Raw genomic sequence first — 17,090 nt, 5'->3', positions numbered from 1 at the left:
AGCAGTATTCACCATGGTCAAATAGAGCACCCACTTGGGGTGATGCCCATCTGATTGCAGCATCATTGAAATGGGCTCTCAAATGGCCTCACTCATTCCTAACAAACAGGCCTTACCAGGTAAAACAGACTCTTCTTTATCCTTCTTAACCAATATGTGCAACGTAGTCCCCTAGGCGTCAGCTGCGTCTCCTACCCTCTTGAACATCTATATGCTACTACTGGAAAAAATCTTCAAGGGCTGCAATTTGGGTAACCACAAGCAGGCTGAGAATCTACAGATTCACATCAGAGTCTGCAAAGATCCAGCAAATCTCCTAGAAGTCACAGAATGTCTTGAAAATCTTAAACCTGGGTGCACCCAACTGGCTGTTCGTCGGCGCCTCTAACACTAGGATATTGCCTCTAGCTCCAGACAAACAACACACCATTCCTATTTCAATGGCTTCCATTCATGGGCCCCAATAAACCCATAATGTCAATAATCTGGGTCCACTTCTTGACTGAAGCCAAAAATGCATCCTTAAGTGAATAAGGTCGGTGGAAACACATTTCACTCCATAGCAACCTGTCCCGCCTGTACTACTTATCTATAAAATTTATGATGCAATGTATTTTTTTTCTTGTCTCTTTACTTAAGTCAGCTTCAAACACCATGGATACCTAGGGCTAGATGTAGGTCACCAAATACCGGTCGGTAACGGCCGAATTCGGCCGTTACTGACCGGTATTTGGATTTTCAGATGTAGGGGGCTTAAAAATTACATATTCTGTAAATTTACTGAATCGGTAATTTGAAATGTAGGTGGCACTGAAAACAGTGCCACAGGGCCTTAAGACTTTGTTATTTACCATCAAATACTATTTGATGGTAAATAACGAATTCCTAGGTGCATGCACATCTGTGCATGTACACCTGTGCCATGTGGCACACAGACATGCCCTAATCAGGAGTGCAACAGGGTGTCAAAGTGACACCCTGTCCCCCTTGTCAATTCGGTAATTTTACCGAATCGGTATTTACCGATTCGGTAATTGCCATTGGTTCCTTTGGGCCTCAAGGCCCATAGGAATCAACGGCAATTACCAAATTGGTAAAAAACGATTCGGTAATTACCGAATTCTACAGATTCGTTAAATTAATCGGTAAAAATACCTACATAGCATTTACCGGTTTGTAAATACCGAATCGGTCAAATTCGGTATTTACGAATCGGTAAATGACATTTACCTACATCTGGCCCCAAATTCTTTGCTGCGAGTCTCTTTCTTGGAGTGGATTGGGCTGACCCTATGAAGATGCCTCATTGGCTCACAAGGAAGATTGAATTCAGGATAACATGACTCTTGCACAAGTCCCTTTATGGACAAGCTCTATCCTCCTGTCTCGCCAAGCTGCTACCGCCTTTCCATTCAACCAGACAGCTAAGCTTGGCTGCACAAGATCATGTTGCTATTTAAACATCAAGATACAAACACGTTGCAGGCAGATGATGCCACCCTTAAGGCTTCTCCATCTAGACATTGCTTCTTTCATCCGTCAACTCGGAAGTCAACTTATTAAAGCTCAGGGAATCACTACAGACTCACCCATTTCTTTTTTATATAATTTAACTTTCATCTCGGTTCAGTGAGTGTTTAGGAGGACATTTAGCAGCATGAACATTGTTAGGTAGTGGGAGGGCTTGGATGGAATCAAACATTTTACATGCAAGCACTCCTTGAAACTAAATGAGTTTACATTTCTCTAATCAATCATATTTTCATTATTGACCAGGTTGTATCCTGTTGTTCCTGCAAACGCGAGGGTTGGAATTGAGAAAGATATCGTAATTGAAGATTATTACTTCCCCAAGGATGTAAGTCTTTATTTGTTATTTCATTCTTGCTTCAGGACTGGGGCTGAGCAATGATGGTGGAACTTGTACAGAGATGAGTCTGCTCTTCCTCAGTGACTGAGGGATCAACTTTTATTGTTGGGTTTCTGAATTGGTGGTGAGAATGCTGGCTAACTTACTTGGTAGGAGTTTCTTTTATTAATTGAGAGGTGACCATATTTCGAAAACAAACTTGGACATTCCACAAACATAGAAGTAGGACTGAAGTTTTACATCGACCAAAGGATTCTGTGACCTAACAGGCAGCACTCAGCAATATAATATACTCAGTCAATTATACTTTAAGGGTAATTAATGTCGACTCTTACTCATAGGGTCATCATATGTGTATTGCTTTCTAATAAAGGCTGCTAAAACTGCATCACAGATGCTGAATTTACTAAAATGCTCCAGGACAGATGGCGAAAAACCACTGACTGTCCCTGCAAATCCAGGATGATAAATAACCCTTCAGGAACGACCTAAAGAGTTAGTTTGAATTCTCACTGGCCTGGAACAGGGGCAGGCTCCAATGGGGTAATAAACACTGGGGCAGGCTCCAATGGGGTAATAGAACTGGGGGTAGGCTCCAATGGGGTAATACACACTGGGGCAGGCTCCAATGGGGTAATAAACACTGGGGCAGGCTCCAATGGGGTGATAGAACTGGGGGTAGGCTCCAATGGGGTAATACACACTGGGGCAGGCTCCAATGAGGTAATAAACACTGGGGCAGGCTCCAATGGGGTGATAGAACTGGGGGCAGGCTCCAATGGGGTAATAAACACTGCAGCAGGCTCCAATGGGGTAATAGAACTGGGGGCAGGCTCCACTGGGGTAATAGAACTGGGGGCAGGCTCCAATGGGGTAATAGACACTGGGGCAGGCTCCCATGGGGTAATAAAAACTGGGGTCTGGCTCCACTGGGGTAATATAACTGAGAACAGGCTCCAATGCAGTAATAGAACTGGGGGCAGGCTCCAATGGGGTAATAGAACTGGGGGCAGGCTCCAATGGGGTAATAGAACTGGGGGCAGGCTTCAATTGTTTAATATAACTGGGGACAGGCTCCAATGGTTTAATATAACTGGGGGCAGGCTCCAATGTTGTAATAACTCAACTACTTATTTGTAGCGAGCTGAGGATAGCAAATAAACTGCACTAGGGACATGCTGGAGCATTCCTTTGATAAAGCGATGTTTGTGGGCGATTGAGGGTAATTATCTGTGTAACATTTCTACTACCAAATTTGCCTTCTAACTGGGCCTACAGCCATGAGGACCAAATCAAATAATTTACCCATGTTTTGATAACTACTTTTTGGGGCTCATGTTGGGGTATGTTTGGAAATATTAGTTTAAAAATTATGTATTTTAAACCACATTAGGGAAGCAATATTCATTATTACCAGATCTTTGAGTGAATTGTGGTAGGTAAAAGGTTCTCCATAAATTACTTTGTATCAATCATTGTTTTCAAATAAAGCTCACTGCAAATAGCAGAATAGAACATCTTAATTGCAACAAATAATTTCCCCTGTGCTATTACTGTATATTCTAAATCAGCTCCAGCCAGCATAAACTTTAAACTCATCCTTGCTTTCATACCAAGGCATATTAGTACATTACTGTTCAGTCTGCATAAGGCCTTTGAGCATACAATGGCAAACAAACACATACAGAGGCACAGACACACAACATCTCATGCAAGACAAAGGCAGTTAGTCATAATTACAGACAGAGGGACTCAGGCAGGCATATAGACACGTACTCACTTAAGCAGGCATGTAGAGAGACGGACACCAATGAGTACAGAGGTGCAGGCAGACAGACATAAAATGTGCATGTTGAGGCATGGTAAGCAAAGTGAGGCATGCAGGGGATACAGGTGGGGCACTCAAATAGACACATATAGGTATATATGGAAACATATAAAAGATCTGCACATATAAGCATAGCAACACACTCAGGCATACCAATGCACAAAGAGTCAAATATTGTTTTATAATTTGAAATCGAGTTGCTACTAATACTCATTTATAATTTTAAAATTTTGAATGTAAATACTTTTAGTAATTGTGGAAAATGTGCCTTTTCTGCATGCTATCTCATTTCACTCCTATGTACATCTTTATGAATATCTTCATCGTACACAGTTCAGTCCATTAAATCTTCCATCACCCACAAAAACCCTTCCTTGAGGCTTTTCTGGGTCAGCAGGCCTCAGCCACATGCTCCAGCCCTGTTGCCGCCAGAGTTACTTCCTCCGGTACAGGGAGTATCTCCTGATCTTTAGGTGACGGCACGTCATTCTATGGATATTCTGTTAGTATGCCAATCATATTGTTCCATATCTCTAAATCATGTGCCATTGTATCTTCCTTCTCTATTTCCTTTATCCTTCTTTCCTCATACAGAGATCACCCCAGCAAATCCCTCTTTACTGCCTGAATCTTGTGTCGCTCAGGGGATAACCAACGTATTGTGATCATTTTTTTTTGCTAAGAGCAACTCAACACCACAAATCAATACTACCTTATTTTCTTCTTGGGCTTAGGGATTATCCTTAGAAGAGACAGTGTTTGAGAGTGGTCTCTCTCCTGATGGTTGACAGATCTTGTAATCTCATCACCACTGCCTACCTCCATGCCCCTGCATGCAGGTGCGTTGTAAGCCCCCCACTTTACCAGCTACAGTGGGAGTGGGTCAGGTTCCCTTGCTTCACTTGCTTTGGTTCAAAGTTGGGGGTATTTACATTTTCTGGCTACTCTTTTGCCTGCATGTCCAGGTCCTGTGTACAAATGTGGTATCCTGGCTCTTACATTTCAGGCATGTCGATGATGTACTCGGATATATCCTGCTCAGCTTCACAGGTGTAAAGTATGTGCGGGGTAGGAAGTGAAAGTGTGGTAACCTAGCATTGCTAGCTACAATAAGGCACATACTCTCTGCTTCTCTCTGGTCTTCTAGAGGTTCTTGTAGGTCATTATCCTTTGCCTGCCTTGCTCTCAGAGATATCTTCTCCCTGTCATCCCTTAATGCTGCATGTAATTGGGAGATCAGCCCACCTACCTCTTGTGCCTGTTTTCAACATCACTGTAGTGTCCTGGTGGACACGTTCTAGTCTTTCTGCAACCTGTAACCCACACTATACACCCACCCACCACCGGTGTCACTAGTCAGGTTAACATGGTCAATAAAGGGGGCCGAGCGCACGTGCTCGAGGCCAGTTTTACTAACCCACTACCTTGTGTCTGCGTCCCTCATTACAGCGCCATGTGGGCCTAAGGCCCAATACTACACTGGCGACGAGGCGGGTAGCCAGACTCGTGTGCCTACTGCCCTGCACCTCCTCATTCCTTGTGGGGCAGGAAAGGAGCCCGGCAAGCGGCACCCCCACCGAGCTGTGTGCGGCCACCCGTGACTGCTCTCCGTATCGGAGGAGAGACTACCAGAGACCAACCGCGCATCGCCCCCGCCGGCGTCAGAGGTAGAGGTGAGGACATGGGTCCCTAATGAGGGCCAGAACCCCGCTATTTTGGCGATGTACCGGCTGCCACGCCTACCGGTACGTGTATAAGGCCCGGCGATCCACGAGTGCAACCCAGTTCCACTGACTCTCACCGGTGCCGCCAACACCCACCCAACACCGCCCAACAGAGCAAACTGCCCGCACCGGCAGTCCCACTTCGGTACTGCCTGCCGGTTCCCCGTGTGACAGCCAGGACACTCACCGCACGCCAGGCGGCGCAGCGAACTCCCGAGGCTGGTGAGAGCACCGACCTCCGTGGGGACTGAGAGGGCGGTTGGGGAACCATAACACAGCTGCCCAGCGCCGCCACGGCCCACCCGAAGCAGAGGATGCCGCCTCCCATCGGTGCTGCCTGGAACACACACAGCGCTCTGCATTACCCGGAGACGTGGACCTGGTCGCCGCAGCGCCACCTGCTGGTCTCACGCCGCACCTGCATCTCGGCCCAGTGTAAGTGCTGCATTACACGACCTCCAGCCTAGACCAAGGCGCATTACCGCCCGGCCCCTTAGGCGGCTAACCAGAGCGCCAGGCGAGGAAGCGACCTGCCTGTCCCACCTGCCCTGCACCGCACAAAAGAGCAAGACAGCAGGAAGCGTCAGAATTCCCATTTTCCTTATTGAGTACAGCCCCCAAAGAAACAAACAGTCGGAGAAAGGCCCGCAGCTTCCAGCAACAGACTGCTGAAAGGCCTGGAAACAGACACACAGCGCTGCACCAGGTGGTCATTTGTGACATTGCACCCTCATACAGCCCCATGAAGCAAGCCCTACACACCAAGGCACTAAGGCAGGTTCAGGACCAGCGGAGGCAAGAGTCAGCCCCCATCCCAGGTCGTCGCTCTAAGGAGAGAGCTGTTGCATACACTACAGCAACAGACTCTCGCATCCCACACTGCAAGGGCACCCTGCTTTTGCCACTGGGGAGCATCGCCCCCGCACGCGCCTGCATCACCCTACAGGAACACTGCGAGGCCTGGGAGAGTGCCAATGCGAGAAACAAAAAGCATCTGCAGTAACTCCATCCCAAGTAGCAAGACAGTTACTGCACTGAGCCCGGCACGGCTCCCACAACACCCCAAAACCTGCAGCACTCTGGGCAAGCCACCGCGACTACCACTGCCCCACGTGGCAGCTCTCTAGATGCCACACACTAAGGGACGGACTGACTGCCTAGCCAGAGCAACTAGCCAGTTGTACCTCGCGACCATCAACACAAACCGCACCAGAGGCTATAAGAGACACCCAAACGCCCCACTACCCTGCCAGAAGTGGCGGCCCAGCCCACTAACTGTCCACCGCGAACGGCTGCAGACCTACGACCACCGGAGTGGCACTGTACCCCATGGACCAGCTGCACCAGGGCACCACACAGCGTCCCGCTAACTGATCGGCAACAGCAGCCAGCAGATCACAGAGTGCGCACCACCATCACCAGGAAGACTGCCTGCTCACGCCCCGCAGCTGAAACGGACTCTCCAGGTGAATGCCACACTTGAGCCCCAAGGTGCCCCAAGCTGCGCCAGCACAAGACAGCATCACAGAGGCAAGAGCACCGCCTGCCACCTCTACGAGGTACGGGGAGTGACTGACAAATCCCTGCAAGGAACTGCAAGAAACACAAGCATCAACTTCGACGACAACCCCACTAGCAACAGTGGACAACCAGCCAAGACGGCAATATCTCAAGGGAAATACCCTAACGACAGCGCAAGGAAAGACCGGTGTGGAACAGCACCACCCGTGGACACTCAACGCAACCACCAGCAGTGCCGACCCCGTGTCATCTGCTCCTCCCAGAACACAGGCACCCCACGTGCCAGGAAGGCGTCCAAGAAGAGAACCGAGTAAGCAAAGAGCACGCCAAGCCAGAAACGCGCAGAAAGCCGCGCCTGTGCACCTGACTGCACAGTCAGCACCCCGGAGACCTCTCCACAAAGAAGCCCTGCTGCAGGCCAAGGACCACCCACGGTGTCCTCCATCACACTGCCTCAAGACGGAGTCGGCCGCGACCCAAGACCAGCAAGAGAGGAGCCGCACACCCCACGTGGCAAGCCGCCACAGCACCAGGCACTCTAACAATCAGCGACACAAGACCGAACGTCATGTCGCCCAGCAAGCAAGGAACACGTCACCAAGTGACTAGTCCAGACAAGCAGGCAAGAGCAAAAGCAGAAGCCGGCGCCATGACAGCGCCACCTCGATGTCCAAACGCAACGCCCTCGGAGAAAAGAAGAAAAGTGACAGCCCTGTCACCCCGAAGACCGTATGAGCACAGGTAGGCTGAACAAGCCAACAAAGGGAGAAGACCGAGGACTCACAGCCAGCCAAGAGCACGCCCTGACACACCAGACAGCTACCAAGGCGGACCAGCGTCCCTGGATACAGCCTCATGGATGAGCCGAACGTAAGCTGCAGCAAGCACCAACCGCGTCTCATCCTAACGCTTCCCCAGGCGACCACCCGTCCCTGAGCGTCGGCAGTCTAAGTCAATCGCATCCCTGCTCCTGTCCGCAGATGCCACAGGTGAAGATCAGTACTGAGTGCCCACCCTCACACCGCCTCAAGATGGAGTCGGCAGTGGCCCCACAACAGGCAAGAGAGGATCCCCACACTCTACGTGTCAAACCACCACAGACACTCTACCTCAGCAAGGTAGAGGCACAGGGCTGCCAAGTCTCTCCGGACATCCAACACTCCCAGCAAGTCACCAACACCTGCCATCCCAAGTCACCACATGGCTGGCAACCACCATCACCCCAGCCATCAGCACCTGCGCCAAACAACACCACTGCCAGAGATCGGCAGAGTGGACTGGCAATAGGTGCAAGGAGATCAAATAAGACATGGTCCGCGAGCATGGACCAATGAACTTCGACATCATCAAGAACCAGAAGTAAAACTATCAACAGAAGAAGGTCGCGGCGACCGGTCCAGTCACAGAGTGAAAAGAAGACAGTGTCCTAGAGCCGGGACAAGACCAGAAGGAAACGGGTGGAGTGCACGCCGCTTGGAGAAGCCTGGTCAGGAGGACAAGAGCAGCAAGAGGACCGGACCGCGTCGCGAGGAAGAAGAGAAGAAAGGAATCGAAGGGCATGGTGCCACCAGAAACAATAACGTCCAGGAAGATGTGAAGAGGTGTGGCAAGCCAACACGCACCAGAAGAGAAGGTAACATGCGCCACAACATCGAGTACAAGGACATACATGTCCAGGGGAACATCGGTAGCACCAGGAGAAAAACAGGCATCTACTTACAAGTCCTCTGACAACCCGTCGGCTGCAGGAATGAACAGGGTGGACCATTGGCAACACCCACCTTTGGGATTGAGCGGAAGTCTGGATCGGGAGAGCGCTCAGACGTCCGGCAGAAGGAGAACTGACCACTCCACACAAGCCTGTGGATATCCAAGAGGCAAAGGCCTCAGGGACACCGGTGGCAGAGGGTCCCGACAAGAGAGATGGATCCATCGGCGTCTACCCTGTACGTCCCAGGAAGAAGAGGAACTTGTGCACAAAGGCAGGAGTCAACAACCACCCTCCAGGCAGAGCTACGGACTCTGAGGTAGTACTCTCATCGTCTCCTCCATTCACACGCAAACTGTGGAGTTGGAGCAACGCTGCGGAGAACACCCAGCCCGGTGGAAACCTGATGAAGAGGGCCTCCGGGATATCTCGTGGCAGGGGAACACCCGCGAGAGGGGCGTCCTAGTGAGAAGGATGTCTTTCAACTACTCCTCCTTTGCAAAGAGAAGCCACGCTGCCTACACTAAAGAAACCAGGACTGAGTGGTAAAAAAACAACATCCATCCAATCTACCGTCTTGTCATCTGTTTGTCGTCACCCCAAGAGCGAGGCTGAAAATCCAGAAGGGTACATCTACGGAGCACCAGGACGTCGTGCCCATGTGAACTAATAGTTCCAGCTGCAAGTTTCCACCGTCGTCATCCATCAAGCAGCTGAAGAGACTTTTGTAAAAATTGTGACAACAGTGTATTGTGTGTTTATTTCCTCCCGCAGGTTCAGACTTTGTTCCTTTCATTTTTATTAAAGTTTGTGAGGAATGTAGTGTCCTGATGGACACGTTCTAGTCTTTCTGCAACCTGTAACCCACACTATACACCCACCCACCACCGGCGTCACGAGTCAGGTGACCCGGTCAATAAAGTGGGCCGAGTGCACGTGCTCGAGGCCAGTTTTACTAACCTACTAGCTTGTGTCTGCATCCCTCATTACAGCGCCATGTGGGCCTAAGGCCCAACACTACACACTACAATCGCTTCCAATGTGTGGGAGAGATGGAAAGGCTCATTAAAGGGCATTGGAGTGAATGAAAGAAAAATATGACAAAATGAACTCACTGCATGGTGTGGAGCCTTGCGGCACTTCAACCGTTCTGGCATAAAATACATTCCTGCAACAGACAAAGATAGGTGGATTTGCTATTAAAGATCTGCACATCAAGTCATGTCCCCTTCTTGTAGCAATAGTTATTCCAAATACAGAATCCAATGCCGCTATGTTGTTGGATACTTATCCACCTCAAGCATCAAAAAAAGACTTTCTGCCCACGTAAACTGTCAGATTGTCAGATCAATATAAACAAAACACCAACGCACATCCCACATAGTCACATTTTCTCCTCTGTTTTTCTCCTCTGTGCAGTCAGCACTCTTTTTTCCTTTCAATTGACAAAAACTTCTGGGATAGGAGGAAATCACTACAAACAACACTTACTATTTTTGGGCCTCATTCTTGTCAAGCGGGACATTGCCCAAACATGAAAGGGGACCTCCCCGCCGTCAATGGGTGGGTGGAGAAAGGCCATGGACAGATGTATGGGGGCTGAAATTGCGTTGTACCAAAAACATAGGAAGTATGGTCTCGTTGGGCAACATACCGCGGCATAGATATGCCTCCCCTACCCTCCTTAAACCAGGTAATCCAATCAAGATAGGTAGGTTGAGTCGCTCTGTCACCTACACACGTACACCTGGACATTTTCCCCACAGTGAAACATGTAGTAACCTTTGCCAAGTTTAGTTATTGTGCCTGTCTGTTCACAGGCAATATTGTTGTTTGGATAAAATTGGTACTTTCTCATACAAACTGTATCCGAAATATATGCTTTGGGCACCGCCCGTCATGTACCGTAAAACTCAATAGAATTTGTTATAAAAAAAAAAAATTCACTGAAAGATTGCTGAAATAAACCAGGGCTTAGTGCTTAAAACAATTAGGTCAACCCCCTGATTTAAGTTTAGTGGATGGACTACTCCTTCACAAATGTGATGGAAATTCCTTCTACCATATTACAAGTGTCATAGGATACAGTGGATGAGATATTCTTTAAGATTGTGGTGTAGTATACCCTCTGCCAAACTCTTGATCAAGCCCTTAATTGGCTCTGTACGCAGTGTGTCTGTGTCTGTAGCCACACAGTTTCTGGAACTGTATGGTGGTCATTATTTTGTTCTTTTTCAATAGACTCTCTTCGTCATGTGCCACTTTGCACTTTCCAGAGATGAGATCAACTTCCCGGAGCCGGACCGGTTCCTGCCCCAGCGCTGGCTGCGGGATGGTGGCATGAAGCACCATCCCTTCAGCTCCATCCCCTTTGGATATGGCGTACGAGCCTGCGTGGGCCGGCGAATCGCAGAGCTGGAGATGCACTTGGCACTGTCACGGGTGAGTAGGCGGTTTATGTTCCTCGCTTGAAGGTGATGCCTCTATGGGAAATGCAAGTCCACCATTGGATTGGATTGGATTGGATTTATATTTGTATAGCGTGATAGCTACCCGCAGGCGTCCTAGCGCTTAAGAGTAACGGGTGTATATGGCAGGGACTGGTTATCTACTAAAAAGAAGGGTTTTTAATTTTTTCCGGAAGATCAGGAGGTTGGGTTCTGATCGGAGGGGGATTGGAAGGGAGTTCCAGAGTTTTGCCGCATTTACTCAAAACATCCTGCCTCCGCTCCTCTCTCTTCTGATCCTGGGAATGGTAGCTTGGAAGGTCTGGGCTGATCTACGCTGTCTGTTAGGATGGTAGGGGGTGATCAGGGTGTGGTTTAGATTTGCTCCTTTCCTCCAGTAGGCACGGTGGGCAATGCACATGCTTTTAAAGTTGATTCTTTCCCTCACTGGCAACCAGTGGAGATCTTTTAGTTCGGATTTCACGGATTGGCGGCGGGGGATGCGCAACAGAGTGCGGGCCGCACAGTTTTGAATCAACTGGAGTTTCTTAGGGTTAGTTGAGGGACTCCTAGATAGAGGGCATTCCCGAAATCAAGCCGGGAGAGAATCAGGCCCTGGACCATGATCTGTCTGGCTTTGAGCGGTAGGAGCGGAAGGATCTTCCGGATGAGTCTTAGGATGCCCATGCAGGTGGCAGATAGTTTGGTTGCCTGGTAGCCGAGAGACAGTGTATTATCCATCCAGATTCCCAGGCTCTTGATGGTATCTTTGGCTGGAGGTGCAGGGCCCAGAGCTGGTGGCCACATGGAGTCAATGGATTTCTGTGGGGGGTTACCCAGTACCATTAGCTCTGTCTTATCTCCGTTTAGTTTGAGATATGACTGGGTCATCCAAACACATACTGCCTCCATACATCCCCTCAAATCACTTGGTTGAGAAGAGGGGTGATTCAGAGTTACCACCAGCTGAGTGTCGTCAGCGTAGGACACAATTTGAACACCAAACGGGCGAACTATCTCAGCAAGGGGGCGCATGTATATGTTAAACAGTGTGGGGCTCAGGGAGGAGCCCTGAGGAACCCCACAACTGAGTGATTTACTGGATGAGGTGACATTACCCTCGCAAACTCGGAACGAGCGATCTGAGAGGAAGGACTGGAGCCAGGCTGCTGCTTTAGAGGTGACTCCTAGTTTGCATTAAAATATCGTGATTTACGGTGTCGAAAGCGGCACTGAGGTCCAATAAGATGATGGCCGCAGTGCCGCCCTGAGTGGAGGGCGTCCTAGTTTTCTTTCCTCTATACTCCTATCTTGTTCTCTCAGTCATCTCGCACCTGGATTATGGCAATGTTCTTTACCTAGGGGGAGGCCATGAAGCTCTTAGAAAGCAGAGTCTCTATCTCCCAGTCGCTCCTGAACCTTCATTGGCTCAGGATTGCAAGCAGAGTTAAGTTTAAGGCTCTTTGCTATATATTTAAAATCAAACAAGGTACTGCTCCTTCATATTTACAGGAACTCATTCATGTATATCACCCAAACGTTCTCTCAGGTCTTCCTGTAAGGGTGACTTAGTGTTTCCCAGATTTAAGTTGGTGAGAATGGGCGGTCGCTCGTTCTCCCACTTAGGCCCAAAGATCTGGAATTCCCTGCCTACTTCATTGAAAACCGAAACCAACTATCTTAACTTTCGCAAAGGCCTCAAGACATGGCTTTTTCTGCAATAAGCTGCTTTTTGTTCTCTTTTCATTCTTTTAAGCTATCCCTTGGCGCCGGGAAACCCTGTGTGGGTAGCTGTGCGCCTTAAAAGTAAAATTTATGAATTCATTCAAACTTAATTAAGCACTATATTTTCATTTAATCTTTATACATTTATAACTTACTTTTTGGATTTTTGTCATTTTAGTCTTGTTTTACACATAAAATTAGTGTATATTCTTTTAACCCTGTGTGGAGTCTTTTTGTGGTGCTTTCATTTTGTTATGGTGTGTTGTGTTGCACAAATACTTTAAACATTGCCTCTTTAGATATGTCTGAACTGCTCTGTGTCAAGCTACCAGAAGGTGAGCACCATTTATGTTTTAGTGTGCACCTAGCTAACCCTGACTTGAGTGGTGGTCCCTACTTGGGCAAGGTGCATACCTCTGCCAACTAGAGAACCCATATCTAACACACAGGTATGCCTGAAATCCATGGATGAGCACTGTCACATGTATGCTTGAAACCCATAGATGAGCACTGTCACAGGCCTGCCTCATACCCGTTGATGAGCACTGTCACAGATATGCCTGATACCCATGGATGAGCACTGTCACAGGTATGCCTGAATCCCACAGATGACCACTATCAGAGGTATGCCCAACCCCTGGTTAAGCACTGTCTCAGGTATGCCTGATATCCCTTGCTGAGCACTGTCACAAGTATGCCTGATATCCTTGCTGAGCACTGTCACAGGTATGCCTGAATCCCACAGATGACCACTATCAGAGGTATGCCCAACCCCTGGTTAAGCACTGTCTCAGGTATGCCTGATATCCCTTGCTGAGCACTGTCACAAGTATGCCTGATATCCTTGCTGAGCACTGTCACAGGTATGCCTGAATCCCACAGATGACCACTGTCAGAGGTATGCCCAACCCCTGGTAAAGCACTGTCACATGTATGCCTGATATCCCTTGCTGAGCACTGGCACAGGAATGCCTGATGCTCATGGATTAGCAGTGTCAATATGCCACCTCAGTGTGGACCAAGCCATAAGCATGCCCTATTATCCTGCCTTCTGTAATAACACACCTTCTGTCTTTACCTTGCAGATAATCCAGATGTTTGAAATAGGACCTGACCCGACGGGGGAGGAGGTGAAGCACATCTCACGCATTGTGCTGGCTGCAGACAGGCCGGTTAACCTGCAGTTCATCGAGAGGGTCCCAGCACTCTGATACCTGCCAGCACCGGGATCTTGATCCACCTGATACCCAGTGGTGCCTTACATCAGACAAACCAATCTTGTACAGCTGTTTGTTGGCAGACGTAGATGATGGATCATCCTCCCAATTGCAAATCACAGAAGAAACAAAACTGAGGAGTTTATCTTAGCTTTACATCATTTTCTGAGTTAGACTCAGCAATAGACTTTACTGAGAAAACCACTGGTTGTTTCCAGGCAGATATACCTAAAAAGGCTGTAGTGTGTACTAAGACAATTTGATTGCTCATTCACCCAACAAACTACCTACTCGCTCACTATCTTACCAACCTACTTCATATTCTCTGACCCACAGTACCATTCACTCACTGATTAGTCTTTTTTCATATTACTAACTCACTACACTTACTACTTCATCAACCTACTTCCATGTGCACTTACTCATTTACATCTTCAATGACTGACTGACTCAGTGATTCACTCATCACTCACAAAGGCATCGCTTACTCCCTCATACATCCATACACACTCTCACTTCCTGCCATTGCCTTGTCTGCTATAGCTCGCCTTCCATTAAGACCTCTTTGATTGGTCCTCGGATTCTGCTCATCTATTGGTATGATTATCATGTTTATTTCTTTTAGGTATTTCCCTTTTTTAATTATATATATTTGTTATTAGATATAAATGTTGAAATATGAACAGCATATTTATTCATTGCCATGTGATAATCAAGTCTGCTTGAGTATGTTCATGTTATTTCATGTGAATCAAATTTCTTCTTCTAGTTACTGTTTTGAAAGATGGCCAAGATTTCATGGAAACTGATAAGTTTGCCTCTCGTTCATTGCTTTCAAACAAAATTCAAAGTTTCATAGAATGTAAGTTGGTGAAAAAGTTCCAAGGCCTTTTCTGCTAATTGTTGATTCTGAAAAATTCAACAATGAATAGGCAGGTATAAAACCTAAAAACAGAGTATGAAAAGATAGATGGGGCCCTGTGCCAGAGATGTGAGACAGAGTACATACAGAATCCTATCGCCTTCCTATGATGAAGGCTTGGGAAACACACTTAACCTTCACTGTGTGGGCTTATCGGCCTTCCTTTTAACGCAGACAAGAATAGCAGACATTGCTACTATCTGAAGATTCGTTTAATTGTTCAGGGGAGGTATGCAGGGGTGAATCATCTTAAAACTCACAATTAGGCTTTTTCTGTGGTGTTGGGGAAAACCATAGAGATGAGGACAGGTAAGGAGATTTCAATGCAGAAAAATCTTGTAACTTCAGCATGTGACAGTGCTGTTTGCTGTCCACTATCTCGGTAAATTTTGCCATCACTATGTTCTTGACTTTCATAGTAGTCATTCTTCATAGTATGTGCACTAGGATAGGATTTTAAAGTAAATCATTAAACTAGACCCCTGGTTTCCTAGTGTTGGTTGGTGTAACTTCTCATTATGAAAGATGGTTTGTGTTCTGCACACGTCCCTGTGATATCCCATAGGATTGATTGTTACCTGAAACGCATCCCATTCGCAGACGGCTCAATGGGTCGTCAGGTGGTAGCAGCCGGACTGGCTTCTGTCTTAGGTTGGCACATTACCACAGTTCTCAGTGCCATGAGGTCTAGAAAGCCCACTCTTGGACCGTGTTTAGGACGAATTATCCAGGAAACAAATACAGTAGTTATTAGGTGATCCTTTGATCCTCGTCAACTGCCACAGTGGATGCTTTGAGTGCTCATTTGCCTTAATTGACCACTCCTTATAGATTTGTGAAGTGATGCTTTGTCAATAGAAGCAGGACATGGGTGAAGTTTCCAGGGTGAAGTGTGGGACAAGTGAAGCATTTAAGTGCATTTGCCGGGTTGATTTTGACCAGAAGCACGGCGTGGATCCAGCAAGACCTTCAGTTGACATGGCCAACAAGAGCGATAGATGGGTAAATCCTCACGCTTGACATCAACAAATAGTGTAGAAGAAGAAATAAGTACAAGACTTGAGACCGGCAAAAGCACACAGTGGGAGCAACCCACTTCACACTCTTCTCTACTAAGAATAGAAAGCGGGTTAAGCAAATCATTTTCACTGCCACCAAAAGCAGGTGGTGGGCAAAAGCCCACAATTCACACTGCCACTAAAGGTGGAAAGCCTCACACTTGTCATCACTATCAAGATTTAGGGATTGGTGGAGACACATGGATTAAATATGCACATTGGTGTTGAAAAAGGTTGTCATCTCCTTGTGTGTTAAAACGGCAGTACAGGCTCTAGTCATTTCCAGATTAGAAAATGGATGCTCTACTCTTGCAGGGCTACCCAAGAAATCTCTGGCTCCATTGAAAGCCTGCCTCAACACCGCCGCCAGACTACTAACCGGCTCAAAGAAATTCAACCACATCTCTCCCCACCTCAAAGCACTGAACTGGCTTCCCCTAGAGGCCAGAATCCAATTTAAACTGGCCTACATTACTCACAAAGCTCTTTATAACAACTCCCCTACATTTCTCGCACAAAAACTCCCGATATGCCAAAGACCTACTGCTGCAACCAGCACACTTCCGGAAGAAAAAAAACCTACAAACGAGTCTTCACTGGGGCTGCGCTAAGGATTTGAAACTCTCGCTCACCCGCCATCAGAAGACTTCCGTCCTTGGCACACTTTAAGAAGGAGACCAAAACCTTCTTAATGAGTAAATACCTCGTCTAATGAACACATTACATTATTATCATTTTATGGATGATACCTATTCCTGCACTCCTGGGCATCCCCCAACAGTTGAGACTATGTGCCTTCTTGTACAATGTATCTACATGTTTTAATTTCTTTCCCACATGTAGCCGGGACTTTAGACCGCGTGTTTTCTTGCATTATGTATCCCCAATTTACCCTATTGATACCTTCCTTCCCAATGCTTTGTACACCACCCTTAATACTGTAAAGCGCTCTGATACCCTCACGGGTCTAGTTCCCGCTCTATAAAACTATAAAATAAATAAATAAATGTATGTTTTGTTTTTTATGGGAGTCGGATAACTGGTCTACTTTGAAGAATATATCATTAGTG

The 17,090-nt window shown here is 47.5% G+C and overlaps 1 protein-coding gene across 1 annotated transcript in view; it reads left to right on the top strand.

The window, feature by feature from the left end:
* Positions 1–14,699, top strand: part of LOC144822103 (sterol 26-hydroxylase, mitochondrial-like) — a 208,693-nt gene extending 193,994 nt beyond the window's left edge. The window contains exons 7-9 of the mRNA XM_078679228.1: positions 1,777–1,858; positions 10,893–11,093; positions 13,909–14,699. Coding sequence (XP_078535354.1) covers positions 1,777–1,858; positions 10,893–11,093; positions 13,909–14,034 — 409 coding nt within the window. The 3' untranslated portion in view covers positions 14,035–14,699. The remainder of the gene's footprint in view (positions 1–1,776; positions 1,859–10,892; positions 11,094–13,908) is intronic.
* Positions 14,700–17,090: the final 2,391 nt, after the last annotated feature.

Source organism: Lissotriton helveticus, chromosome 3_1, assembly GCF_964261635.1.
Source record: "Lissotriton helveticus chromosome 3_1, aLisHel1.1, whole genome shotgun sequence".
NCBI classification, from domain to species: domain Eukaryota; kingdom Metazoa; phylum Chordata; class Amphibia; order Caudata; family Salamandridae; genus Lissotriton; species Lissotriton helveticus.
This window is presented reverse-complemented; position numbering and strand designations above follow the sequence as displayed.